The 24,112-nt window shown below is 47.3% G+C and overlaps 7 protein-coding genes across 7 annotated transcripts; 3 read left to right on the forward strand and 4 right to left on the reverse strand.

The window, feature by feature from the left end:
* Positions 1 to 239: 239 nt before the first annotated feature.
* On the reverse strand, positions 240 to 3,829 carry F4817DRAFT_323912 (DUF1793-domain-containing protein). Its single transcript, XM_049301568.1, has 3 exons — positions 2,979 to 3,829; positions 965 to 2,922; positions 240 to 896 (listed from the first exon to the last, which is right to left on the reverse strand). Exons 1-3 carry the CDS (start codon positions 3,245 to 3,247, stop codon positions 658 to 660), a joined length of 2,466 nt encoding a protein of 821 aa, XP_049163602.1. The 5' UTR covers positions 3,248 to 3,829; the 3' UTR covers positions 240 to 657.
* Positions 3,830 to 4,343: 514 nt separating this feature from the next.
* On the forward strand, positions 4,344 to 5,669 carry F4817DRAFT_83909 (3-oxoacyl-reductase). The gene is made up of 2 exons (XM_049307945.1): positions 4,344 to 5,294; positions 5,351 to 5,669. The coding sequence occupies exons 1-2, from the start codon at positions 4,847 to 4,849 to the stop codon at positions 5,656 to 5,658; spliced, it is 756 nt and encodes a 251-aa protein (XP_049163603.1). The 5' UTR covers positions 4,344 to 4,846; the 3' UTR covers positions 5,659 to 5,669.
* F4817DRAFT_83914 (acyl-CoA N-acyltransferase) lies at positions 5,507 to 6,427 on the reverse strand. Its single transcript, XM_049307946.1, has 2 exons — positions 6,157 to 6,427; positions 5,507 to 6,084 (listed from the first exon to the last, which is right to left on the reverse strand). Exons 1-2 carry the CDS (start codon positions 6,323 to 6,325, stop codon positions 5,681 to 5,683), a joined length of 573 nt encoding a protein of 190 aa, XP_049163604.1. The 5' UTR covers positions 6,326 to 6,427; the 3' UTR covers positions 5,507 to 5,680.
* Positions 6,428 to 7,283: 856 nt separating this feature from the next.
* On the forward strand, positions 7,284 to 9,264 carry F4817DRAFT_83932 (uncharacterized protein). Its single transcript, XM_049307947.1, has 2 exons — positions 7,284 to 8,053; positions 8,120 to 9,264. The coding sequence occupies exons 1-2, from the start codon at positions 7,392 to 7,394 to the stop codon at positions 8,619 to 8,621; spliced, it is 1,164 nt and encodes a 387-aa protein (XP_049163605.1). The 5' UTR covers positions 7,284 to 7,391; the 3' UTR covers positions 8,622 to 9,264.
* A 206-nt stretch (positions 9,265 to 9,470) lies between these two features.
* F4817DRAFT_311480 (uncharacterized protein) lies at positions 9,471 to 11,925 on the reverse strand (the record flags this gene model as incomplete). Its single annotated transcript, XM_049300001.1, has 5 exons — positions 9,471 to 10,532; positions 10,662 to 10,681; positions 10,733 to 11,404; positions 11,559 to 11,665; positions 11,717 to 11,925. 5 exons carry the CDS (start codon positions 11,923 to 11,925, stop codon positions 9,471 to 9,473), a joined length of 2,070 nt encoding a protein of 689 aa, XP_049163606.1.
* A 2,621-nt stretch (positions 11,926 to 14,546) lies between these two features.
* On the forward strand, positions 14,547 to 17,397 carry F4817DRAFT_83971 (WD domain-containing protein). Its single transcript, XM_049307948.1, has 3 exons — positions 14,547 to 15,499; positions 15,651 to 15,778; positions 15,833 to 17,397. The coding sequence occupies exons 1-3, from the start codon at positions 15,168 to 15,170 to the stop codon at positions 17,200 to 17,202; spliced, it is 1,830 nt and encodes a 609-aa protein (XP_049163607.1). The 5' UTR covers positions 14,547 to 15,167; the 3' UTR covers positions 17,203 to 17,397.
* Positions 17,398 to 18,362: 965 nt separating this feature from the next.
* F4817DRAFT_83987 (uncharacterized protein) lies at positions 18,363 to 20,285 on the reverse strand. Its single transcript, XM_049307949.1, has one exon. The coding sequence runs from the start codon at positions 20,237 to 20,239 to the stop codon at positions 18,455 to 18,457; it is 1,785 nt and encodes a 594-aa protein (XP_049163608.1). The 5' UTR covers positions 20,240 to 20,285; the 3' UTR covers positions 18,363 to 18,454.
* Positions 20,286 to 24,112: the final 3,827 nt, after the last annotated feature.

The following is a 24,112-nucleotide window of genomic DNA, read 5'->3' on the forward strand; positions in this document are numbered from 1 at the left end:
AAAGAGAAACGGGAAGTGTTGAAGGGGCGGAAAAACTGGGGAGGCAAAATTGTTCAGCTGCGGATGTACCGTACCTACGGTAGGTTCTACGCATGTATTTTATTATTAGTACCTGCCTAGGCTTCCCTAAGCATTGTCGCGTCTCCACATATCTCATGCAAGCACCTCTACCCCCTACGAGGTACATATGAAGGTAGGTACCTACCGTACCTCCACTATCACGGTGCAGGTGCGGCAGGTACGAAGGTCCGTTTAAAGGCATATGTATGCTTATGTACGGATCCGTAGTTGCCTACGATAATAGGTATCAACTATCCGCCTGAACCTTGAACCTACATGAATTATCCAATCAATTCTTTAGGTTACCTCCCAATCATCTTATCCAATTCAAAGCTCTGTTAATGCGGGAGAATACGGAACTACAATTGTAAACTATAGACGAGAAGCACTTGCAGATCTGGAATTGCATCTTCCTTTATTCCTTCCTTTTTTTTGGTGGTAGTACAAAGGCGAGCGCTTCCGGAGGGCTCTCATGGAGATATTCCTACCCAAGATAGGTACATCCGTACAATTTTACTCTAACCTCTACCCAATGTACATATCCAGCGTTAAGGTATCTTGGATGGTTAATACCTGTCTCTTCATCTTATATACTCACTACAACTCCCCCATATCAGGTTGGTTTATAGCGATTTCCCTTCCTAAGGCTTGTTCCACATCAATCTCTGCGGGAGCCACTTCGTCTAGGAACTTTAGGCCTTCCGATGCTCTGCCACCACAAGCTCTCTCTAACGCGAGGAATGCAAAATGACCTCCTACTACCGGGCGAGCCATGAAGTTAGGCCCAGGAAATCCGCCATCGCCCTCCGTCTCGTAAAGGTCCGTCAGTGGTCGATCTGTGAAGAGTTAGTTCAGAATAGACCGCTATATTGGGCGAGAATAAAGCAATAGTAATTATACGCACCTGTTGCAGTCTCATTGACCCATGTCGCAACGTGTTGTAGAATCTCCGTGCGTACCTTCTCACTCGTCACAGCAGCCGCAAAGAATTCCCAGTCGCTCTTCGTATATAGATGACGGCTATCCAGCGGCAAGCCGTATTTCTGGAGCACAGCATGGTACCAGTCACTCTGGATCTGGTAGATTTTATCTGGAATGAATGTTGATTTAGGCTTAGTGATAGCCTCGTCCCCTATAGGTTGCTGTTCTGAGCCCCAGAATTTACTCGCTCCTAGCGAAGAGGATGCATCCGCAGGCAGATGGAAGCAAAGCAGAGCATCGGCGAAGAGGTTATAGATCGTCGTCCACGATCCGTACCATGTGTACGCTAACTTCGCATGTGTCTTATCTCTAGATAGTCCCAAGTCCTGCCACTTGTCGATATATTCGTCGGCTACGTTGCTGTACCACTTGGAGTCGGCCTTCTCACCGACAACGTTAGCAATCTCGCTCATGGCCTTAATGCCAATGATGCCCTTCAACGCCAGATTCGTCTGATTGGCCAGCCAACCAGCAAAGTCGTCAGTGCAAAGTTGATTTGCGGGGATGAGCGACTCTCGGACAAGATACCCTGTCCATTGCTTCCATAGCTTGTATGAGCGTCGTACCCATCTTGCAGCCGCTTTTTCGCCCGTAGTACCCAGGTCTTCCCATGTGCGATCCATTCCATATTCATTGACTAGAAACGATCTCTTCACGGACTCCAAGTTGAGTGTTAAAGCTTCCTCCGGTACAGTACGGACGAACTGAGCTTGTGAATCATCTCTGAGGGCATTGACAAGTGCAAGACCCATTATTAGCATATCGCCGCATTCTTCGACGGGCATATATTCGTCATTACCATCACCATGCCCTGTCGCGTTGGGAAAGTGGAATCCAAGATCATGCATGCTGTAATCGTTGGGATACTGACCGCTCAACTGGTGTTCGAGAAGAGGCTCCAGGAGATATGCTAGCCACTGGGGGTTGGTATATAAGAAAAATGGGAATGCTGGGAAGATAACGTCGACTGTCTGGAAGTTTCCGTTCGATGAGATCTCCTTGAGGAATATAATAGGGTTATCCGGTGTACCGGCAAATTGTGTCGCTCCTAGCACTTGGCGAGCCGACAACGCCGCGATGTCTTGGTAGTCTTGTGAGCCCGAAGCATACGCGTCTTTAGCGAGTTGCTCGGAGTAGTTGCTAGCAAGATAAGCTGCAGTTTCATAATCGTCATAGTGAAACTGTAGCATTTCATGAGCACCCGAGAAATAAAAATCCCACAGGGGACGCATCAGGGTCAAGCCTCTGGCTGAGGCAAACTGGACGACAGGATTCTGAGTGAGGGCAAAGGTAAAGATAACGCTGTCCTGGGCGATACCGGACGACTCGTTCGACCTCTTCTTAAGCTCGAAAGTCTTGGAGAAGGCAAAGATAGGTTCCTCCTCAAAGATTCCACGGTAAGAATCGTCGACCTCATTCTTCAATGACCCGTGCTGGGCAAAATAACGTCGTATGTAGTTCGATTCGCCAGACTGGTGTTCAACGTCAGCCGGAGCTGAAATATGAATGGTTCCCCATTCGGCGTGATCGAAAAACTCGGTTAGGAGCTGCTCCTGATGCCGTGTGATACTCCAAGTCTTGATGGGAGTCTTTGCACCGTCACTCTTTTCAGTCCGGACGAGCCCCCACTCTATCTTATTGTCTCGATTGCCGCTAGCCCATTCTCCATTTATGTCCACATATAGGCTTACATCTGTCGAACCTTCCACAATGCAAGTGAGGTATGACGCCGGTAGGGACTGTCTAAATGTCGACGTGGGCGTGATAGGAGACAAGAACGAGAGAGTAATCCTCACGTCGGACCCTGGGATAGAGTAGGTGAGGTTTGTAGTTGAGGCATCGAATGTAGCGCCGTCGTATTTAGGAAAGGAGACGTTATAACTAATAAGAATTAGACCGAGAACAACGCAAGTTAATACTGGAAGCTATTCACTAACCTAGGAGACTTCCTAAGGAAATCTTGCGAACGACCCAGCAGGGGATATACTGTCTTAGTCTCAGGCACCGAGGCTATAACAGCAAAGCCGACGGTGCTGCCAGTCCAGAATATCGGCCAGTATTCCCACGGGGCATCTCGGGCATGGGGAAGCCATATGCTCAAGTAGGGATTTCGTACGATCAACGGCAATACGGGCGGCGTCAGGGACGAAGCATTGACGAGGACTAGACACAGCGCCGAAAGGGCCGGCCAGAGACACAGCCTCATGGCGATGGATCAAGCGGGTACTTGATTATTTCTAAACTAATGGAAGAGAGATGTGACCAATTGAGGAAGGATAATGCGTTGGCTAACTAAACATAAAGCTAATGTATGTGTGATGTCGTCGGACACCAGGAGGACGGAATAATAGTGCTATCTGAGATATCTAGAGTTGGGCGCAAAATTGACGATTAATCAACAGTGAAGTGTGGGATTCAAGAGAATATAGATCTAGAGAACACCGAGCCTCCATTCGGAAGTTGGAGGAGGGAAGAGAGAAGAGTTTCAATAATGAATGCAGGCTGAACACAATAAGTACATGTACCTACCTCCTTACAGGTAAACAGGATCCACCTCCCCCAGGTTTCGAAGGCAGCGAAGGCAGGAAGGATGAACGAACGGAAACCCGAATAAGCCATTGACAGAAAGGAGTGACGACATTTCCCCACAATATTCATAGTTTCGAAGCTGAGGAGGTACCTAATAGGTAGTGTATCATCTGGCATCAGGGGTCATGCGACAACAGCTTCTCCTGCCATGTGTCTTAGATACATAGTATTTTGCCTCATGCACCCTATCAAGCTAGAGAATAGACCACTAGCTGCAAGGTCCCTTCTAGTGAGGTAGCTACTGAATTGAGGGTGCCGAGGCTGGGGAGCTGAATCGAAAACAGACGAGACGGAACCCCTCCTGTACTTCAACCCCTCCTAAACTAATACCTATAATACCCCATAGTCGTGCTATTTACTCCTCGTCTCTGACAATCTTACAGTGGTACTAATTTATTTACATCGTGTCGTAAATATTTACGTAGGTGGAAGACTGATACTGCATATTATATAGCTTTGTTTAACAATTTATTTCGACGAGTTACTAAGACACACCTAACGATATATAATGTAAGAAGTAGATTGGGTTTCGAGTGAATAATCGGGGAAGGATTATTCTAACAACGTTAGGCTTTAAGAGTCCGTCAAGGCTTAAAAGTTATACTTATCTTTTTTTTAATAATATTTACTTAGAGGTCAAGCAATAGACTATCATATATATTCGAGCCATTAAGTATAATCGATTAAACAGGTATCTAATAAGCTACATTGTGTTGCTATAAAGCGTCGAAAAGGCGCACCAATGAACTGTCCTCCTAAGAGAACTAACCCAGCTTCTCCGGTTTAGTCTACTATAAACCGATTCTTCCCGCATTGAGGCCATTCGGAATCAAGCAGTATATCCACACTCCCGCAACCTAACGATATATGTTAAGCCACTAAAGTAGGCAAATAACCTATAAGTAATGATTTGATAAACGCACTACATGGTAGAGGGGTAAAACATATGGCTTTTAACGCCGAAAACCTATCCCCGTTCCCATAGGTAACCTCTATGTTATAGCTTGCCCAACTCCTCGTGTTGTTAAACCGAAAGATGGAGTTGTCCGCAAGGCCCTTTTTAAACCTTCAAATCTCGGTGTCTACTAGCCCGCAAAGCCGCATATTTAACACTCCTAAAATTTATATAGCCATTATCTAGACAATATTACCCCGCTAGCACTACATTGCTGTTTTATAATATTTACTACGAAGTAGAGAGTAGTCAAGAGCAACAATGGCAACCCTTGATGGAAAAGTATTCGCAATTACTGGTGGTGCTAGCGGAATCGGGTTTGCAACGGCACAGATAATATCTAAACGCGGTGGGATTGTTTGCATAGCCGATGTTGACCCGGCAGCCATAAGCAACGCGGAAGAATACTTTACCAACCAAAATGCACCCTTCACTGTTACCAAGGTAGATGTTTCTAAGCGGGACGAGGTTGAATCTTGGATCGACGGCATCGTCCAGAAATACGGCAGACTCGATGGCGCTGCTAACGTCGCGGGTATAATCGGCAGACATCATGGCATACGAGAGGTTGCTGATCTCGACGACGACGAATGGCACAAGATAATCGCAGTTAACCTCACGGGGACTATGTATTGCTTAAGAGCTGAGCTCCGAAAAATCGTTGACGGTGGCTCTATTGTGAATGTTTCCTCTATTCACGGGCTTCAAGGTAGTCAATGGCTGAGTCTCGCGTCTAAAGAACGATAGAGCTGATTGATAATCTAGGGTTTGCCAAACATGGAGCGTATGATGCCAGCAAGCATGGTGTCATAGGTCTGACAAAAGCTGCTGCCAAAGAAAATGGGGTCCGGCAAGTGCGTGTCAACGCGGTGGCCCCGGGAGCCATATTTACTCCGCTGATGGAGAAGAGCTGGAAAATCCATAATCGACCATCTGATGCACCCTTTGATGATACGGCAGCTCTCGGCAGACAGGGAACGGCGGAGGAATGCGGCCACGTCATTGCTTTCCTTTTGGGTCCCGACTCCAAGTATGTGAGCGGGAGTGTATATTCTATCGACGGCGCGATGTAGCCCGCAAGCATAAATAACTCCATTAGAAGACATCCTCAGGCTGAACATCGTGATTCCTCCCGTCCTCTCGGATGTGTTTTAGTGTCTTATCTCGGGACATGGGCTTACGCATGTCGTAGGCGTCTTCACCGTTAGCGGTGGGGTCGTTGACGTTATCACCATAGTAGTCCTTGACTACACGATATACACTATAACCCATACTCTCGTAAAAGTTGATAGCTCTCGTGTTGCTTTTCCTCACGAACAAATCGACGAACCAAGAGTCTCCAGCTTCTGCAGCAACTTCGAGATTTTCGGTGAGAATTTTTCCAATGCCAAGACGGCGGGCTTCAGGGGCTACCGTGAGGGCAGTGATATGTGCGTGCCATGGTAGGTAATGCTCAGAATACTGGAAGTAGTCTGGAGAGCTTTCCAACTTGCCCATGACTGTAGAGTAATGCGTAACCTCGTTAGGCTGGGTTGCTATGAACATTCAAACAGAAAAAGATAGCGACCTACTGTAACCGATGATGTTTCCGCTGGGATCCTCAGCGACTTGGAATAGTGAAGGCCATTTGGCAAAGTATTGGAGATAGAAACTTAGATCGTACGTCTCGGTCAACGGGTCAAGATTGCATTTGGAAAACTTGTCTAAGTCATCGGGGCGGAAACGTCGAAAAGAGGCCATGACTGCAGGATAATTATTAATTCCCACTTGGCTATCGAACAGTAAAAGAAAAGTTTCTGTATCGGAGACGCTTGGGCATATGTCTAATTTGCTGGCATCGGTTGCATAAAAGCCCAGGCGGAGGTAAGCGAGTAATAGAAAAGGGGCCTAATAGGAATAAGATTACAAGTATACCAAGGATTGTAGATCTTTTTCCTTTAGTTACTTATTTATTGTAGAGGTTGGACGGGATATATAAGCAAATAGTAAACCGATATAAGTTCTGTTGGGATAGCAAACGCGGCTTCAGATAAAGCGCAATAATCAGGTATGAAATAATAACTGAATAGACCGCGCATTGCCCCTCCAAAACATGGGATACAAATGAAAACGGTAGTGGGGCTAGCGGCGGGCTCTTTAAGCGTCTCTCGAAAAGTAGGTAAGGTAGGTACCTAACCTAACATATCCCAGTTGAAAGAGCCGCTAAAAGTTGGACGGGTTTGCGAACACATGGTTTTCGCTAGGCACGCACCTACCTAACGGTTAATGCTTAATATCTTGTATCCATGTATCTCCGACTACTACATAGGTCGTTTTACATTTTACGCACGCGGGAATCGGCAGGTGCCTGTCGCCGGAATACACATGCAACGCTGGCATAAAGTCAGTAGGTACATGTAAATGTGGTTCCTATTTTTACATCTGATTATTACACAGCAGTCCGGGTAGTGCCAACCCTTGCTACCTCGTTCAATATTGGTCGTTTATTATTGGGTGTACTGGATCCTTGAATCCTTTTCAAACACTTTTCGTGCGTACCTATCCGAATCACCAACCCAATATCGAAAAAGTTTCTTGGACGGCAATACATACTCTGCGACGCGGATTCTCGGAGGAAAACAAGAAGACAATACAAACGATAGCCCTGTTCTTGACATCTCAGTTCCTTTGTATGACAACTCGGACTAAGACATTGTTTCTACCCCATGGTCTGCTCGACTATACGCACAACGAAGTTATTACTTCCTTGAAATCCTTCTATATAATACGCTGCGGGATCTAGCATTTCGTATCGGGTGTCATAATTATGTCGAGATCACCGCACACTCCTAGCCATTCCCGGCAAACTTCCGCCATCGATACCTCTTTTCAAAGCTCGAGTCCCAATATGTCGCCTCGCAGCCGACGCCAGTCGAAATCCTCCTTTCAAGACCCTTTAACACCCCTACGCAACAGTATGAACGAGTCTGAGCTTAATGATCTCAGCAGTGGTGGTATGGGTCAGGATAATGGTCTTGGAAATTTGGCGGATGAGTTGGCTGATGCTTTGTCTGGATCCGGCGAGGAGGAATATTACGAGGACGGGGAAGAGCATTCGCAATTCGGATTTGATGAGGGGGACCAAGGCCAAGCGCCGACTGATGGGATTAGGGATAGTGGTGTTGACGTAGAAAGCCAACCGGATCACCGAGAGAAGACTAGGAACGCAAGCCTAGGCATACCTTCTCCCCCTGGGCGCGGCCACCGACGGACTGGAAGCGCATACGACGGGAGTGAATATGGTTCGGAATCCGATTTAGAGTCGCCTGGTATGCCGCCGAGTCTGGTTGCCAGGATCGATGCTGTGGAATCTCTAGCCCGAAGAGGGACTGAAAGCAATGGTAGTTCTAGTGACGCCGTATTTCAACGATTAACAGACGGACTGAGAGACCTCGGGTCACAGTCTGGCGTAGAGGGTAGCACCACGAGGTGAGCGATGATTCCTAGTTCCACTGACCCTTTTGAATATTCTCTAACTAAAATGTTGAACTGTAGATTAATAACGGCTCACTCGGCCTTGGCAACACATCTGGCGCATCAGACGCGGCAGATCCATAACCTCACCTTCCCTCTATTATCGCCGCTAGTTCAGCCCCCGGATCCCGATACTATCGATTCCCTTCTACCGCTACTAACTTCCGTCTCGGACGAAATGCCGCGGCCCGCGACCTCGGCTCTTAACTCTCTAAGCGCTTTGCATTCCGTAACATCTGACCTCGTGCAAACGCTGAATTACCTTTCCGACACACTGCACATGTCACGACAAACCACAACCACCGCTACAAGACGGTTAAGAATGGCCAAGGAAATGGTAGCGGAGATAAAACGCGAAGAAGAGCTGAGAGAGGAAGGGGAGAGGTGGTTGACGAAAGGTAACTGGGGCGAGAGGCTACAAAAGCGCGAGTGCGCCGGCGTATGCAGGGAAGTCGTTGGAGGCTTCGAGGAAGTATGTAACGGCTGGAGGGCCCGTCTATTAGCCCAGGCAGAGTCGGCATAGAAATGACTTGAAACGCAGGGACACGCGTTCGTAACGAAGCCAGGAAGCAAGCATATTTTATTTTTCGAGCATGATTCGGAAACTGACGTCTGTAATATGCGGCTGGGTTGGCCTTGTTAGCTCAGACTTTATTTTGTCATTTTTTTCGGCATTGCGGTGGATGCGTATTGATTACAACTCAAGAACTTGGTGGCGTTGATATCAATTGGGCGGTTTTGACCGGTTCTTATGGCCTCGGGATAGACATAAAGACTCGAATGAAAAGCACAGTACCCGACGGTGATGGTGCTTCGTTAATATACACAATGGGAATGCTCGCCGTCTTGGGTACGAAACCTGTTGGTGGACTATGGTTTACTCATATTGAGACTTCGTAGGTATCCCTTTCGGGCCAACCTCGCCGTTGTCTCAGTCCATAGTCTAATATTCTCAGCAAGCTTAAGAGCGGACTAGATCTCAATAGATTATAGGCTAGAGTAACATTGGAGTATCTTGATTCTAGAACATTGAGTCCTGTATACCTCCTTCGGCTCTAACATAAAGATCTAAGATTGATACTAGTGAGATATAAGAACCGAATCATGCCAATGTATTATACGTAGACAGATTGAACTTTATAATAATATACGACATTGAGCGCGACAAAGGTCCGGGCCTGCAAGGAGAGAGGCTACTATTTTTATTAAACAGGGTGTATGTGTGTATTAAATAATAATATAAATTTCGAGACTACCTATATCTTAGGTATCTAGACACGAAATCTATCGATTTAACAGTGTGACTAGAAAGTGAATATTAGGAGAATGACTACCGGCTCCTCCCGTGTTACCAGCATGTTAGATAGGCCGGTTACATCGTAGTAGATCCTGCTTTCTTGTGTGCTGGGTCACTAGATCCCGACGTGCAAGCTTCAATCTCCACGTCTCCTGAAGTGTGTCCCAAAGCCGACGAGGGACGACACCCATTAAGACCTCCATTCGCGTTACCGTTACCAGAACTTATATCCTCCCCATCGAAAGGTCTCCGCCCGTCGATTTTCACGTCTACGAGCGGCGCGTCCCGAGAACGTCGCAAATCGACCTCCGCGTCGTCATTAACAAGCACCACCATCCACACGCCCACAGCCCCGTTTGATCCCAGCAGCGGCGTGCAGTGTATCCACTTGCCCTTCCCGTAGCTGTCCATTCGGGTCACCCAGCGGACCTTCGTGGTGATTCCGCGGCCGTCGGCGAATGCTTGGGCGACTGCTTCTCGGACGGCAGGGGGGCCCCCGATCCGGGATATGAAGCTGCTTTGTAGCATGCCGGGGAAACGGAGGGACGGGGAGGCGAAGAGGACCCGTAGGTGTGGGTGTGGGCGTACTAGGAGGTAGTGTTCGAAGAGGCTTGTAACGCGATTAACTGACGCGGTCGATATTCGAGGCAAGGGATCGGAGTCTATGCGAGTCGGGCCATGGTGTCTCGAACCTGTCTCGGCGCCTGCCGTGTCTTCCCGGTGGCGACGGTGCATACTACCGCCTACTTCCTGGACCGTCTTCAACTCCGAGGAGGTGAACATTTCTGCGAGCTCACGGAACTCATCTTTGGCACTCATATGAGTACTGGCATCCTTGCCGTTCCGTCTCTGGTCAACAATGCGCCTGAGAGACTCAAGGCCTACACATTCCTTCGCCAGACCCGAAACATCTACCTGGGCGCTGATATGGTACCGGATGATTCCACAGCTGTCTAGAAGAGGTGCGGCCATGACAAGGTTCATAAATGGGGATCCGTCCCGGCGGTAGTTCAGTAGGACTTCGCAGTGCTCCTTTCCGGCATCTAGGTGCTCTTTTATTCTTCTCGCGCTCGATTGGCTCGTGCCGGGCCCCTGAAGGAAACGACAATTTCGACCTAGGACATAGCTGGCTCCATACTATGGTAATCGGTGTTATTAGTTACTATCTACGTAGTCTGAACGGCATTCATAATATGATGTATGATAATTGCCTGGTATGACATATTGGCAAGGGATGAACATTAATTTCAAATATCTCCCACTCACCTGCGTCATTTGATGGAACTCTGATATTATTTAGCCAAACGATTGTTTCTTTACTCCGTGGTTGAACTCACCTTTGCTAGCAAATACAATCGGATTGTCATGTCTCGATGGATCTATCAAGCAGAAGACATCCGCTAATCCCTCAGAGAGATCTTTGAGATGGTCAGGCAACGTATTTGTGATCCGCTGCTTGATAGTGACAGCCACCGTCTGGATCCAAGTATGGGTGATGTAGGCAGGTAGGTCCTCTCTAGCCAGAGTTTGAAGCACCTTGCTAAGCCTTGCTAATAAGGATTCGTTGATAGTATTTGAGATTACCTCTTCACTAAGGCCTGCTCCCTTGACAGAGACCAAGGATCGAACAATGGAGTTTGAATATCCTATAGCCTTCAGTGCTTTTAGAGCGTCTAGATAATATACCAGAAGAGGGATAGATTTCGGCCTAGAGACGCAAAGGAAGGATGTAAACCTTTCAAGTAGGAGCTGATCGTTCAAGATAGCGTCTAGATGCTCTGCCGAAAAGAGAGCTTCCGATATTATTTCCAGAGAATACCGAGGAGGTGCGTTGTTGCATGGAGATACAAGATCAAACGAAGCTTGGTTGATTTCATCTCCAGTTAAAGGCATAAGTTCGTCATGCTCTCTCGGCCCCTTGCTCTGGAGACCGGGAAGAGCTATGGCATCTCCAGGGAAGGGGGACGTAGATGGTGAGTTTTCCTTCGACTTTGTAGACCGAGACGAGACTACGAACATTTCGGGTCAGTTTCCATCATCCTTTGAATGCTCTTCCAAAGCACAGGGAATTAATAGTTATGCTACATCTCAGGGAAGGGTTAAGGGCATTCATTTGATACCGTAAGACGGATATAGTTGGCGAAGGACCTGGAATATACTCACGACTCCTAGTAGCACTTGAGGCCGAACGAGTCTCGGTGGAAGGCGGTTCTCTAGGGGAGGTGGAGGAAACGAGCCCTGTTCGGCCACGTCCGGGGTTGCTCCGAATACTGTACAATAATCAATTCCCAAGTTAACGAAGTGCATGATCGGCAGCTTACCTATCCGGACGCCCCCTACGGCTGGGTTGGCGGTCTGGGTAAACGACTTTTGTTTCTTCCCATATTCTTCTGAACGTCGTTGGTGATGAAACAGCATCAACGACAGAAGCTCCTAAGCTTGATCGTTTCTCGAGGAGATCTACAAGGCTACACTCGTCTTCACCTTCATCTTCGCAATTTTTGAAGGCCGCGAAGGACCGCACACTCATTGCGACGCGGCTCTCATTATCGACCCCTGTAAACGATATCATGTCCCGTCTGCAGGGCGAATCACCACGTCTCGGCGGCTGTGTCATATCGGTCTCGTAGAAAGCAAATAAAGTATGGGTGTGTTGGCAATGATAATCTAGAGCGTACTTGCGTCATAGGTAGTAAATTATAGGTAACTGGCAATGGCTGACGTTTGGAACGGGTCTGCCTCTCCTATTATTCACTCTGATATCTCGGAGGTTGATATATAAGGATATGATACTCGAGTGCTTGAGCGTACGACGTTGGAATATGGAAGAATAGTATGAATAGTATGAATAGGGGAAAATGAAGAAAGGGGCGAGTGGAAGATTGAGTAGAATCGTCTCACGCATCCAAAGGCACATCTCTTAGAACCTCAGAGAATAGAGCGGGCTTGCCTCTTGCGCATTGACGGGTTACACTACGAAGAAAAAGCTCTTAGTTTGTCGTAGCTATATGCTCTTGTTCATACTAGGAGGCCGGCTGTTACGTCGGACACTTAGTTGTCTCGCCAAGTTAGGAACTAATGGCAAGTATAAAAAAATGAGGCATCATGTTTGCGGCGGATAGGTTTTCCCATCAAGCTCCTTAATCGTCCTAAATGGGTTTCTTCGCAACTTATGGCGCATCTTATAGATTCTAGGTATCACAAAACACCTTTCACAGTAACATCCTAGAGTTCATGATAATATCACGGAATAATGAGGATGGCGTTATTAAACTTGGCCGAAAGTGGTCTTGAAAATAGCAGCTTTGAGACTGTTGTACACGGTTAGTTGAATCTTAATAGAGTTAGATCTTAGGATAGAGGATGTATATAGAGCCACCATTGTTTCGAGTGTTGCCTCTGCCTCTTCATATATTAGGTACCCAATGAAAATAGGGGCCGAGCACATAACTACCTAACCGTAAGAAGTGATATATGTTACGAGCTCGCCGTAGCATCATATGAAGCTGACTTAAAAAAGAGTGTTTGAAAACACTCGAGTGTAATACTGCTCTTGGCTGGCCGAGCGGCCTGCGTAATAGGTATTGGCCTTGCAAGTTTAATGCCTAGTCGAAGGTCCAAGGGCTTACCGGGTTGTCTTTAATAGGCGTTAATATGCTAATAGAATGAAACTGATTATATGTGACTGCTGACGTTGTATGTTGAAGGTGGTGGTGATGGTTCATTTTGAGCCTTATTGATTGCATGGTATTCTAACTAATGTTTTATAGATAATTGTGTTTGTTAGATGAGGGCTGTATAAGTTTTTATCAAGAACATTCTAGTGTATGTATGTTAAAGCAGGTCAAGCATATGGGGAGCTGTTACAAGGTAGAAGAATACTTCGAATAGTACCTAACGAATAAAAATACTGGTGATGTCTGAAGGGCGCTAAATTGGCAGAACTGGGTCAACTAGGCCAAGCTATTTTGTTCCGATCATGGATATTACTGGTTGAGGAATGTTTTGGTATTTTTCTTGGGGATGACGGATAAGGAAGCCTTGACGCGCTGCTGGCAGATCCTGCTTACATGTATTGTTTATGTACCGCCAACATGTTGTGTTAGCTTGCTAGATACATCTATGGTACACAAATACCGGTAGTGGGAATCCCGCATAGCTACATGTACCTACCCTATCAGTTGGAAATCCGGGGGCCACCTGGGCAGTCTAAACAATGACCCCTGGGTGGGAAAGCGCGTACATCCAGTCGGAAAATTCGATGCGCGTACCCCCTGCGAAATGTTGCTGGTAGGTTACGTATGTAAGCCAAAATAATAAACAACCCCAATCGCGCCACTTACAAAGAAGTACATAACCTCCTTTTAATGGCGAGGGGCAGCTCCGCTTTCCTTTTACTTTTTCTGTTATGAAAAGGGAAAAAAGGGAGAACAGGCGCGTCTCGTCAATCTTGCATCGCGAATCCGGCCGCACAATGGGTCCTAATTCTTGACGTGTTGAATTACTTACAGGGTAAAGAGACCTGTTAGAGACCTCATGTTGTTGTCTTGTTCAAACTAACTGTCCGCTTTGGTTCAATGTTGCTTTGGTGCTTGCAGCTACCTACCTAGCCAGCCCCCGCAATTATACTTTTTTTTGCTTTGTTTATATACCTGCAGTTCCATTTTGACAACCGTGAACAAAGAAGGGAAATGAAACTATGTGAATACTGTTTACATACGCGTTTCCCAGCCACTAGCAGGAACCTGACCTTTGTCTGTAGCGTGGAAGATTTCGTATGTGCAGTGAATCATTTTCAAGACTTAGATAGATACTCACAATACCTATCTATTTCTGTTTAAGAAGAGTGATTCATTTATGATTTTGGTTTTTTTTAACTGATGCCTTCAATTCAATGTTGTACGCTTTTGTCATTGTGCACTGCAAGTCATGATCGGTGTTGATAGAAGAAAGTCAGAGGGGCATATCATATCGGTTTTTAGCGTACCTTGATTAGGTGGTATTGAACACAGTCCGCGGCCTTTTAATGTCGGTTAAAAAGTTAATCGGTACTTGGTAGCATACGCCTTTTTCATGCTTATGTGGAAGTATCTCATATCATCAGATAGTGGGGGATTAAGTTTAGCACACTGGTAAACCCCCTGTGTCGTTGTAAGGCGCGACATGCAGGCACGCCAAAATCATAGCAGGAGCAAGAACAGCCAGGTCTTCCTTCCCTAGCACGGTCCATTCAGCCCGTTGTTACCATTCAACCTCCATCCAAATCCACGAAACCACTCCGCCGCCTCTTTCCCAAACTTTGCTATTGCCCGCTGCAGTCGTTCACGAATTTAGCTTACCTGCCGTAATTCCTCCCAATAGCAAACTCCTTTTTCACCATATTCTATTCATTTCGCTCTTTTAATCTATTTTTTCAATTCTTTCCGACATACGAACAGTAGCAGGAAGCGATCGAATAATAGGCCTATTCTCCCTTGCAAACCATCTCGGACATTAATTCTGGTCCATATCGTCGACAACAGAAGAGCATGCGCTAGAAGGAGTTGCATACCCCTGGGGGCCTCGGGACATATTTGCTGATAACATCTATCCTTCGACAAAGTTTCTCATCAGGCCTGGCTTTTACCAACTAACTGATACCTTCGGCTTCAACTCATAACAAAACTGACCCGCGCCTTTCGCCTCGATTATTCCACCTACCGCACCCCCTCCACCTTAACAACTTACCCAGCTTCTGCGACCACTACCTAAACTCCATCTGCATGAGAGAAGATGACTATAGAGTCTGATTCAGTATCGGCGGCACCGCCGCTATTAAAGCGACAAGCGCACGATACAACAAGCCCCGCCGTGCGCATACCTTCGAGGATAGGCACTCCTCCCCCACCCTCTAACCGAGAGACGCTACAGGTGATGAATAATGTTGAAGGTGGTAACTCGAGAAATATACGTCATGGCGGACGGAGAGGTGAGAGGACGAGTATAGGCGGCATCGATCCGGATGGTTTGACGCGGGCTCTTTCGAGGGAACTTTCTGCCGACAGAAGAGATAGCGCTTCTCTTGCTAGTCCTAGTAGGAAGCGACAGCGTATCAATGGCGACAGGTTAGTGAAAGCGCATTTTTACCCATTCTAGTGATTGGATGTCTTTTCCTGGGTCGTGACTCGTCGTCTTGGATTCTACCATGATTATTCCTTCCCTTTATAAGATTTGTTTTTCTTCTTCTTCGGCCATGCATACTAAGAAATTTCTTAGATTTATACCCGCGCGCGTTGGCCAAGATATAATATCCGCCTTCAGTCTCATGCACGAAGAAGGGTCGCCAGCTACACCCTCTCGGCAGAAGAAGCGAACACCACACGGGGAGATTGACTTTCACCGAAGTAAGCTGACTTCAACTTTCTTCTACGTAATGACCTAGTGCTAATTATACCTAGCTGAGGAGGCGAACGATAGATTCTCTCGAGTATTAAGAGCGGAACTTTTTGAGAACACCATACCGCAGGCCACGCCGCAAACGATGTCTCCGGATGCTAACTTACCAGGTTCAGCACACTCTACACATACCCATAATGGTACAAGATCCCACACTCCGCCCAACAACCCTCCTCCATCTCTACCCTCAAGCTTCACGCCATCAACACCTCACAAGAATCTCTTCTCTTATATGTCTCCCCGCCATCATTCCAACGTCGCTGGCCAGCCGACGCCGTCCCGAACACCACAGAGCCGACATGGTCCCAATCTGGATATACGATCAGAGATATATAGCTTGTCTCCGGTTCGCTTCGGAAGCCAACAAATGCTATTAAGCCCGAGACGCCAACCTCGAGCAGTTAGTAAAGTACCCTACAAGGTACTAGATGCTCCCGAGTTAGCCGACGACTTCTATTTGAACTTGGTTGATTGGGGTAGTGCTAATGTCTTGGGCGTTGGTCTCGGCTCGAGTGTCTACATGTGGAACGCCCAAACAAGTCGAGTCAATAAACTTTGCACACTTGAAGATGACACAGTAACGAGCGTATCATGGATTCAGAAAGGCACACACATAGCCATCGGTACTGGGAAGGGTTTGGTTCAGATCTGGGACGCTGAGAAGACGAGGCGTCTAAGAACGATGACAGGGCATACCGCACGCGTAGGATCCTTGGCCTGGAACACCCACATCCTCACATCAGGATCTCGAGATCGATTGATATATCACCGCGATGTCAGGGCCCCCGACCAATGGATGCGAAAGCTTATGGGACATAAGCAGGAGGTTTGCGGCTTGAAATGGAACTGTGAAGATGGCCAATTGGCAAGTGGCGGGAATGATAACAAACTCATGGTTTGGGATAAGCTCTCTGAGACACCTTTGTGGAAATTCTCTGATCACACCGCTGCTGTTAAAGCGATAGCATGGTCCCCTCACCAGCGAGGTCTCCTGGCCTCAGGTGGTGGAACTGCTGATCGAAGGATAATATTCCATGACACAGTTCGTGGGTCAGTCATCAACGAGATCGATACCGGAAGCCAGGTGTGCAATATTTCTTGGTCGAAGAATTCCAACGAAATTGTCTCGACACATGGCTACAGCCAGAATCAAATCGTCGTTTGGAAGTACCCTGCCATGACCCAGGTGGTCAGCCTTACTGGACACACTTACCGAGTTCTGTACCTGGCGATGAGCCCCGATGGTAGGACAATAGTCACAGGAGCTGGTGATGAAACCCTGCGATTCTGGACCGTATTCGGAAGGAGACCAGGCCAGAGAGAAGACAGCGATGGCGGGGGACGACTGAGTGACTGGGGTGTCATTCGGTGACGAAATCAAATCCGGACTTGATCTATTGTACGATGACAAACCCTACTTCACCATAACGATATTCACCTAGTTTCACGACATCTTCGAAGGGAAAGCGTACCGCCTTTCCACAGTTCCTTGCATCCATTGGCGTTTTGCATGTATGAGTCTGTTTTTTTGGGGGGGTACCCGGATCTTTTTGGTGTCTTACCTAGCTATCATGGTATCAGACAGAGATTGACGGGCTAGCTAATTCGCATTCAATTGCCTTGATGAACGGCCGGCAGCCGGGGTGATATGTCCTTTTTTCTCTTTCTTTTTGGTACGGAATAGCAAGGCGTTGCGGGAAGGGACGAGGGAGGGTGGAGGACGGGAAAGGTAGCAGACTACGCGTCTTTGGAAGGGAATGGATCACGATATGATACTGGTCGGCTGGCAGGCCCGACGAGGCGTAACGTCAAATGAAGGGCATTCGGCGTGAACCTGGAGCATCATAGGTATTCTTATGATAGCGGTGTGTGAAATAAAAAAAGAGGAAACTAAAAGTTCTTGAACCGGAGTCGTTATGTGTATGAATTGATATGAAGTGATGTAGAATGTGCTCTGGCATAGCATAGAAGATATCGTTAGCTTTTATTTAGCAATTATGAGCTGTTACATGTATTATACTGGTAGCAAAGCATAGAATTCCAAAGTTATCATATAATACAACCAAGCACCAAATCGATCAACTGTCGTAAAGGGATATTATGTTCTTTATGTTTTCTAGCACGCTATGCATAGTATCGTTATACTCGTGGAGAGCCATGTCTCATTAAATCCCACACCCACCATTTCGTAAACCTCTTCTTTCTTCACTTCGCTGCCTTCCCAACCGTCTTAACTCCACGCGTGGTCTCTACTAAAAATCGATATGAAGAGGGTATGGGGTATCGAGATGTGTTTCTCGTGAATAATCAATCTTTGACGATGATAACAATGCTGTATGTAGCTAACCGCTTGCACAAGAACTCCGAATCCGCAAAAGGGAAGCATAAACAACGGCGACGTATATGTATGTATGTATCGAGAAGCAAGAGAGCGCTTTAAGGTATCGCCCGGACTTCGGCCGGACTAGAAATTGGCGTTGTGGTTTCGGGCTAAGGAAATGGAATCTAGCCAATTATCCTGCTGACCTGTCGAGGCCATCAAGTCGTTTATCCGATATCTTGAGAATTCCTTGAAAAGAGCTTAAGTGGGAATTATATCCAATAGTCATGATTCTACCATCCCATTATGAGACTACCTCGTTAGGTTTTCTTGCCCGCACTGCGTCGTTAATACGCTCGTCGATCCCGCTAGCCACCGAATCATTATTATTATTATTATTAAGAGATTCGCTGTCCTTGGCTGGCTTCTCATCGTGTAACAACGGGATGTCGTCAACGCTCAACCGCCGGCCGCTGGCAGGGTCCTGAACCCGGACGGCTGCCTCTGCACCTTCTTCGGTATCAGTTGCGCCGAGCTTGTGCTCTACATCTGGCGCGGGCGTGGAAACCATCGAAGGCGATCCGAGTACGTCTGGGCTGTTCTGCCACTTAGCAACCTCAGCCTTCATGGCCTCGAGCTCCTTCTGGAAGCGCTTGCCGAAGACATCGATGTAAAACGTGGAGCCATTATATACGCTCCATACGAAGACCACGATGAGGAAGGTAGCTGAGGCCCAACGACTATAAAACCACAAGGGACAGGGCAACATGGTCAACACAGCGTACAAGTACTGGATCAGCATGAAGGCGAACTCCTGCAAGGTGTTTGGCAGCGAGAGCACGATTCTACCGATCCAGGTCTTGGAGTAGGAGCGGCGCAACCAGGTGAACGATGTCGGGCGGCCGGCCGCGATCTTTTCGCGCCGGCGGACCGTAATGAAGAAATAGTAACTGAGCTGCCAGACGGTATACGGGATCGTGGACCAAGCGAGCATCGATATGAGATTACCGTAAGCGGTTGGGGAGCCCGGTGGAGAGGTCTTGATGGTCCAGAGCGCGGGGAATCGTTCGCGCTGCTGCTCGGGTGAGAATAGATGAGCGATGCAATGTAGCGTGACACACGGCATAATATGGATGAACAGAGATGTGACCTTGTCGAAGTCGTGGAACACGAGCGAATTACGCCACATTATAATAGCCACGGCGTTGTTTCCGTAAGCCAGGCAGTACGCAGCAATAAACAACCTCTTAGATGCCGGGAAGATCCAGAGACTGAGGAAAAGTAGCAGGTTGACGAAGTAACACAGGTCGGCTAAGAAATAATGGTAGCCGCGTCGCCTGTAGGTATAAAAGCGGATGGGCATGTAGTAGACGAGCTGGGCCGTGTACCAGATGTGGAAGTACTCGGGGTAAGCGCCCAACAAGTAACCACTGATAAAAATGTTCATAACACCACCGATGAACGAGACCTTCTCGCGCATTGTAATAACCTTGGTATCGTTCCATTGGCGGCCGAGTTTCTCCACACTCTGCTTCATGCGCTTTCTATACCTCACCAACTGCTCATCAGCTGAGGGTACCCTTCGCCGCCATTCTTCGACCATGCGTTCCTTGGCCACCTGGCCTCTATTCTTAAGAGCGGCTTGCGATTTACGGACTTTCTCTGTCTGCGCTGATATTCCTTTTTGCAGCTTTTCTAACTGCTGTGGTAGGGCGAAATTATCGAGAAGGTCAAGGACAGTTAATCTGTCTAGCGGAGGATATGAGTCCCAATCTTCATGATAGGAACTACTTCCCGAGAAGGAGGGATTCCTCGATATTCGAGGGCTGTTAGGGACATCGCCTAGTTTGTGTGGATCGACCACAGGATGCTGGTGAGGCGATGAAGTTTGAGATGGAGATGGGGTCGTAGTATCGTCGGGAGTTAGAGCATTCTCATCGTCAGTATGGTTGCCCTCCGACTTGGAGGGCGCTAATCTGCTGGAATCGGCCATTTCTGCAAGGGTGCGAATTGGGAATCGTTGGATATCGTTGCGGAAAGACACTCTGCGAAGAGCTTCAGCTCCTCTTAAAACCAATATGTCAGCCATCGTCGAGTAAACAATAAAGAAGGGTTCGGGAGGGGAGCAACGAATGCAAACTTACAACAAGAGTAGGGGATTGCCTATAATTATTATTATTCTCTTGCTGGTCCGAAGAAGACGGCTTCACCTTTTCCGTTTGTGCGTCCGAGTGGATGCGATATTAGGATCCGGTCCAATTAAATAAAGAACCGACAACGGGTTGAAGCTAGAGGCCGAAGATAGAGAAGCGAAGATAGGTAGACAGTGGGCGACATGTGACTTTTAGTAGGTAGTGATAGACACGCGGTAAGATTGCGTGACTCTTAGAGGCTTGTGATTGTGTTCTAGAATTGAGGTAAGATGTGGTCTGTCGAAGTTGGGAAAAGTATGAAAAGTAGGTGGGTGGAAGTGTTGAAATCCTGATCCTCTAAGTGGCTTTCTCTGAAGGACGTGTCTCAAGCGCGACTTGTGGTTGGACGAAACTAAGCGGCTCTTATTATTGTGAGATCTCCAAAACTGTCAACTGCAGAACGGATGCGACTCTAAGACATATATATATATATGTGTGTGTGTGTGTGAGTAAGTATTCCAAGTATTTGAACCTCCCCAACCTAACGGTTTCAGAGCTGGAGCCGAATCCTCTTTTTGATTCGTGTTCGATTTATAGAGGACACAACTGGTTTTTGTTAAGGGGCATGCATTATCGTCTTATGTATTTCGTAGAGCGACAAAAAGTGAAGGGGAGAATCAAGAAATAACTAGGTCAACTTAAACTTGTTACCTATCGATTATGTAGATCTGATAAGTCGTTTGATAGCTAAGACCCTGAGAGGCAGGTATGATGATGACGCCATTGGGCATTTATAGTCAACCTTATACTTATGACACCTAAATTCTAGACTAGAGCTAAGACCAAATCTACACTAGTTGACTCAACTGAGATACAACTTCAACAAGAAAACGTGACATTTAACTACATTAATACCTTGGGTTAGCTTTCAATTTCCTTGGCCTTTTTGATGGGCAGAATTCATTTGGTTTACAAAAGTAGAAGGGTATAGCTACGAAGATGTACAAACTGATTGGTGGATTATGGCTGGCACTGTCAGTCAGCTGCATTGATGCTTAAGCGCATGTTGGTAGCTGGCCTACAGTAAGGTACATGCTCATATGTACACGCTAATCCTAGGTAGATCGGAAAGGAAAAGTCCCCGCGTCCGTACCGATGTACAGTCGCGTCTTGTACTTTCCGCAAAGCGTGGAAAAAGTATAGGCGTTACATATTATCGTGATACCTAAACCTTGGAACTTATCTACCCACGTACATAATACCTAACCACCTATTACTTGCATCTCAAGGTACTCTTACTGATACCTTCAATGCGCCGAGGCGCTCAGTCTTAATATACCCTTCTACCCCATTCATTGAAATGTCATAGCTGAAATCGCAACTGGATCTAAAGCCGCTTAGCGACGCTGGATCCTCTTTCGCATATTGCCTCGCGTCGCGTCCTCATCTAGCCAACATTAACCCACCACGTATTCTAGATAAGTCTTTCACCAGTTAAGTCAAGATGGGTAAACTCATTCGTCTTGAGCTATTCAGTGCGTATACTATCCTATAAGAAGCTTCGAATATGCGACAAAAACTAATAACATGAAGACTTCAAGTCCTATAAGGGCCATCATACCCTTCTCTTTGGCGACTCGTACTTTACCTCTATCATCGGCCCAAATGGATCAGGCAAATCTAATTCGTATGTCCTACCCCGTCCCGTTTTACAATCGACCCTTGCGCATTGCGTATTAACTTGACTCTGTAGTATGGACGCCATCTCCTTCGTCTTGGGTATCAAGTCGTCGCATCTACGTTCCACCCACCTGAAAGATTTAGTATACCGCGGTCGAGTTCTTAAGACGTCTAAGATCAATGATGATGGTTCGGCTGCTGAGCCGACTACGAATGGTCATACAAATGGACACGTTAACGGCGACGACAACGATAAACCGAATCGCAGTGACCCCAAAACTGCTTGGGTTATGGCTGTATATGAGGATGATGCTGGTGATGAGCAGCGATGGAAGCGCAGCATTACGAATCAGGGTTCGAGCGAATACCGCATCAACGACCGCGTCGTCACGGCTCAGCAGTATAACGAGGCCCTCGAAGCTGAGAATATTCTTATCAAGGCCCGGAACTTCCTCGTCTTCCAGGGCGATGTTGAAGCTATCGCGGCTCAGTCTCCCCAGGATTTAACTCGTCTAATTGAGCAAATTTCAGGCAGCTTGGAATATAAGGCCGAATATGAGAGACTCCAAAGCGAAGCAGACCAGGCCGCCGAGAATTCCAACTTCCAGCTTCAGAGGCGGCGTGGTATCAATTCCGAAATTAAACAATACCAAGAGCAGAAACGCGAAGCCGAGAATTTTGAGAAGAAGATGGAAGAGCGCGATGCGGCCATCGTTACCCACATCCTCTGGAAGTTATATCATTTTCAACAGGTTATGGATGATTCCAGTGCTAAGATCCAGGATCACCAGGAAAACCTCAAGGAGTTCCGGCGCAATGTCGAATCGTTTGAGAGGAAGCTTGAAGCTGCTCGCAAGGAACAGGCTGATGCCGCAAAGGAGGTCCATAGGGTAGAGCGACAAATCAAGCGACAAGAAAAGGAGATTGAGGAGAAGGAAAATAGTCTCGTCCCTATAGAGGAAAAAGTGCAGCAGACAAGTGCTCAGGCCGAAACAATCCGAAACAGGATCGAGGGCGTCAGGAAAGAACGCGATGAGCAGCGCAAATTAATCGCCAAGATCGAGAAGGACTTGGCCACAGTCCAAAAAGCACAGAAACAATTCGAGGACCAATGGAAAGAGACGATGAAGAAGCAAGGAAAGGAGTTAAGCGATGCCGACCGGAAGGAATACAACTCTCTTCGGGCGCAAGCTTTAAACAAGTCTTCGGAGAATCAAGCTAAATTGGAGAACCTCAATCGACAGCTAAAGACCGATGAAGTCACCGTAAATAGCCTGAAGGGCAAGGTTGACGGCTATCAAGCTGCCGTAGAAAAGCTAGAGACTGAGTTGGCAGCTATCCAAGAGCGAAAGCGCACCACCGAAGCTACTGTAAGGCAGCTCTCGAGCGAGATGGATGCTAAGAAGAAGGAATTCAATCAAATTCAGTCGGAAAGGGTTAGGACTAACCAGAGACGAACTGAACTTGACGAGAAGCTTCAAGACGTCTTACGTAAATTATTAGAAGCAGACGACGGAAGGCGTCAAAATGACAAGGAGGCGCGAATAAAAGAGATGGTCACCTCTCTTAAGCGTATCTACCCAGGTGTCAAGGGGAGAGTCGGCGAGCTGTGCAAACCAAAACAAAAGAAGTTTGACGAAGCCGTCATCACCGCACTCGGGCGCGATTTTGACTCCATTATTGTTGATAGTGAGAAAACCGGTGTCGAGTGTGTGCAGTATTTGAAAGACCAGCGTTTCCCGCCAATGACCTTTATCCCATTAGACAACATCAAGGTCAACGCGGTGAATACTGCCGTCAAGGGCATTTCCGGTGCTCGCTTGACGATCGACGCCATCGATTTTGACTCGTCCCTCGAGCGTGCCATGTCCTACGCTTGCGGCGGCTCGATTGTCTGCGATACACTGGATATCGCGAAGCATATTTGCTACGAACGTAGGATTCAAGTCAAGGCCGTAACCTTGGAAGGCTTCGTTATTCACAAGGCGGGCTTGATGACCGGTGGGCGGGTCCAGGAGAATAAGGGAAATAAACGCCGCTTCGAAGAACATGACGTTCAAAATCTACAGAAGATGGCGGATAAATTCCGGGATGAAATTGAGAAGATACCCAGGGCTGACCGACGTGGCGTGGCAGAGGAGTCATTACAG

The sequence above is a fragment of the Daldinia loculata genome (genome assembly GCF_022478755.1).
Source record: "Daldinia loculata strain CBS 113971 unplaced genomic scaffold F4817scaffold_2, whole genome shotgun sequence".
Taxonomy (NCBI): Eukaryota; Fungi; Ascomycota; class Sordariomycetes; order Xylariales; family Hypoxylaceae; genus Daldinia; species Daldinia loculata.

What these genes read in the sequence shown, in the direction of transcription:
- F4817DRAFT_323912 (XM_049301568.1), bottom strand. Translation starts at nt 3,247, where the DNA reads ATGAGGCTGTGTCTCTGGCCGGCCCTTTCGGCGCTGTGTCTAGTCCTC. An exon ending in TTCCTTAGGAAGTCTCCTAG is followed by an intron (nt 2,923 to 2,978) that starts GTTAGTGAATAG and finishes AATTCTTATTAG; the next exon opens with TTATAACGTCTCCTTTCCTA. An exon ending in GGTCAATGAGACTGCAACAG is followed by an intron (nt 897 to 964) that starts GTGCGTATAATT and finishes AACTCTTCACAG; the next exon opens with ATCGACCACTGACGGACCTT.
- F4817DRAFT_83909 (XM_049307945.1), top strand. Translation starts at nt 4,847, where the DNA reads ATGGCAACCCTTGATGGAAAAGTATTCGCAATTACTGGTGGTGCTAGC. An exon ending in CTCTATTCACGGGCTTCAAG is followed by an intron (nt 5,295 to 5,350) that starts GTAGTCAATGGC and finishes TTGATAATCTAG; the next exon opens with GGTTTGCCAAACATGGAGCG.
- F4817DRAFT_83914 (XM_049307946.1), bottom strand. Translation starts at nt 6,325, where the DNA reads ATGGCCTCTTTTCGACGTTTCCGCCCCGATGACTTAGACAAGTTTTCC. An exon ending in CGGAAACATCATCGGTTACA is followed by an intron (nt 6,085 to 6,156) that starts GTAGGTCGCTAT and finishes ATTACTCTACAG; the next exon opens with TCATGGGCAAGTTGGAAAGC.
- F4817DRAFT_83932 (XM_049307947.1), top strand. Translation starts at nt 7,392, where the DNA reads ATGTCGAGATCACCGCACACTCCTAGCCATTCCCGGCAAACTTCCGCC. An exon ending in GTAGAGGGTAGCACCACGAG is followed by an intron (nt 8,054 to 8,119) that starts GTGAGCGATGAT and finishes GTTGAACTGTAG; the next exon opens with ATTAATAACGGCTCACTCGG.
- F4817DRAFT_83971 (XM_049307948.1), top strand. Translation starts at nt 15,168, where the DNA reads ATGACTATAGAGTCTGATTCAGTATCGGCGGCACCGCCGCTATTAAAG. An exon ending in CAGCGTATCAATGGCGACAG is followed by an intron (nt 15,500 to 15,650) that starts GTTAGTGAAAGC and finishes GAAATTTCTTAG; the next exon opens with ATTTATACCCGCGCGCGTTG. An exon ending in GGAGATTGACTTTCACCGAA is followed by an intron (nt 15,779 to 15,832) that starts GTAAGCTGACTT and finishes AATTATACCTAG; the next exon opens with CTGAGGAGGCGAACGATAGA.
- F4817DRAFT_83987 (XM_049307949.1), bottom strand. Translation starts at nt 20,239, where the DNA reads ATGGCTGACATATTGGTTTTAAGAGGAGCTGAAGCTCTTCGCAGAGTG.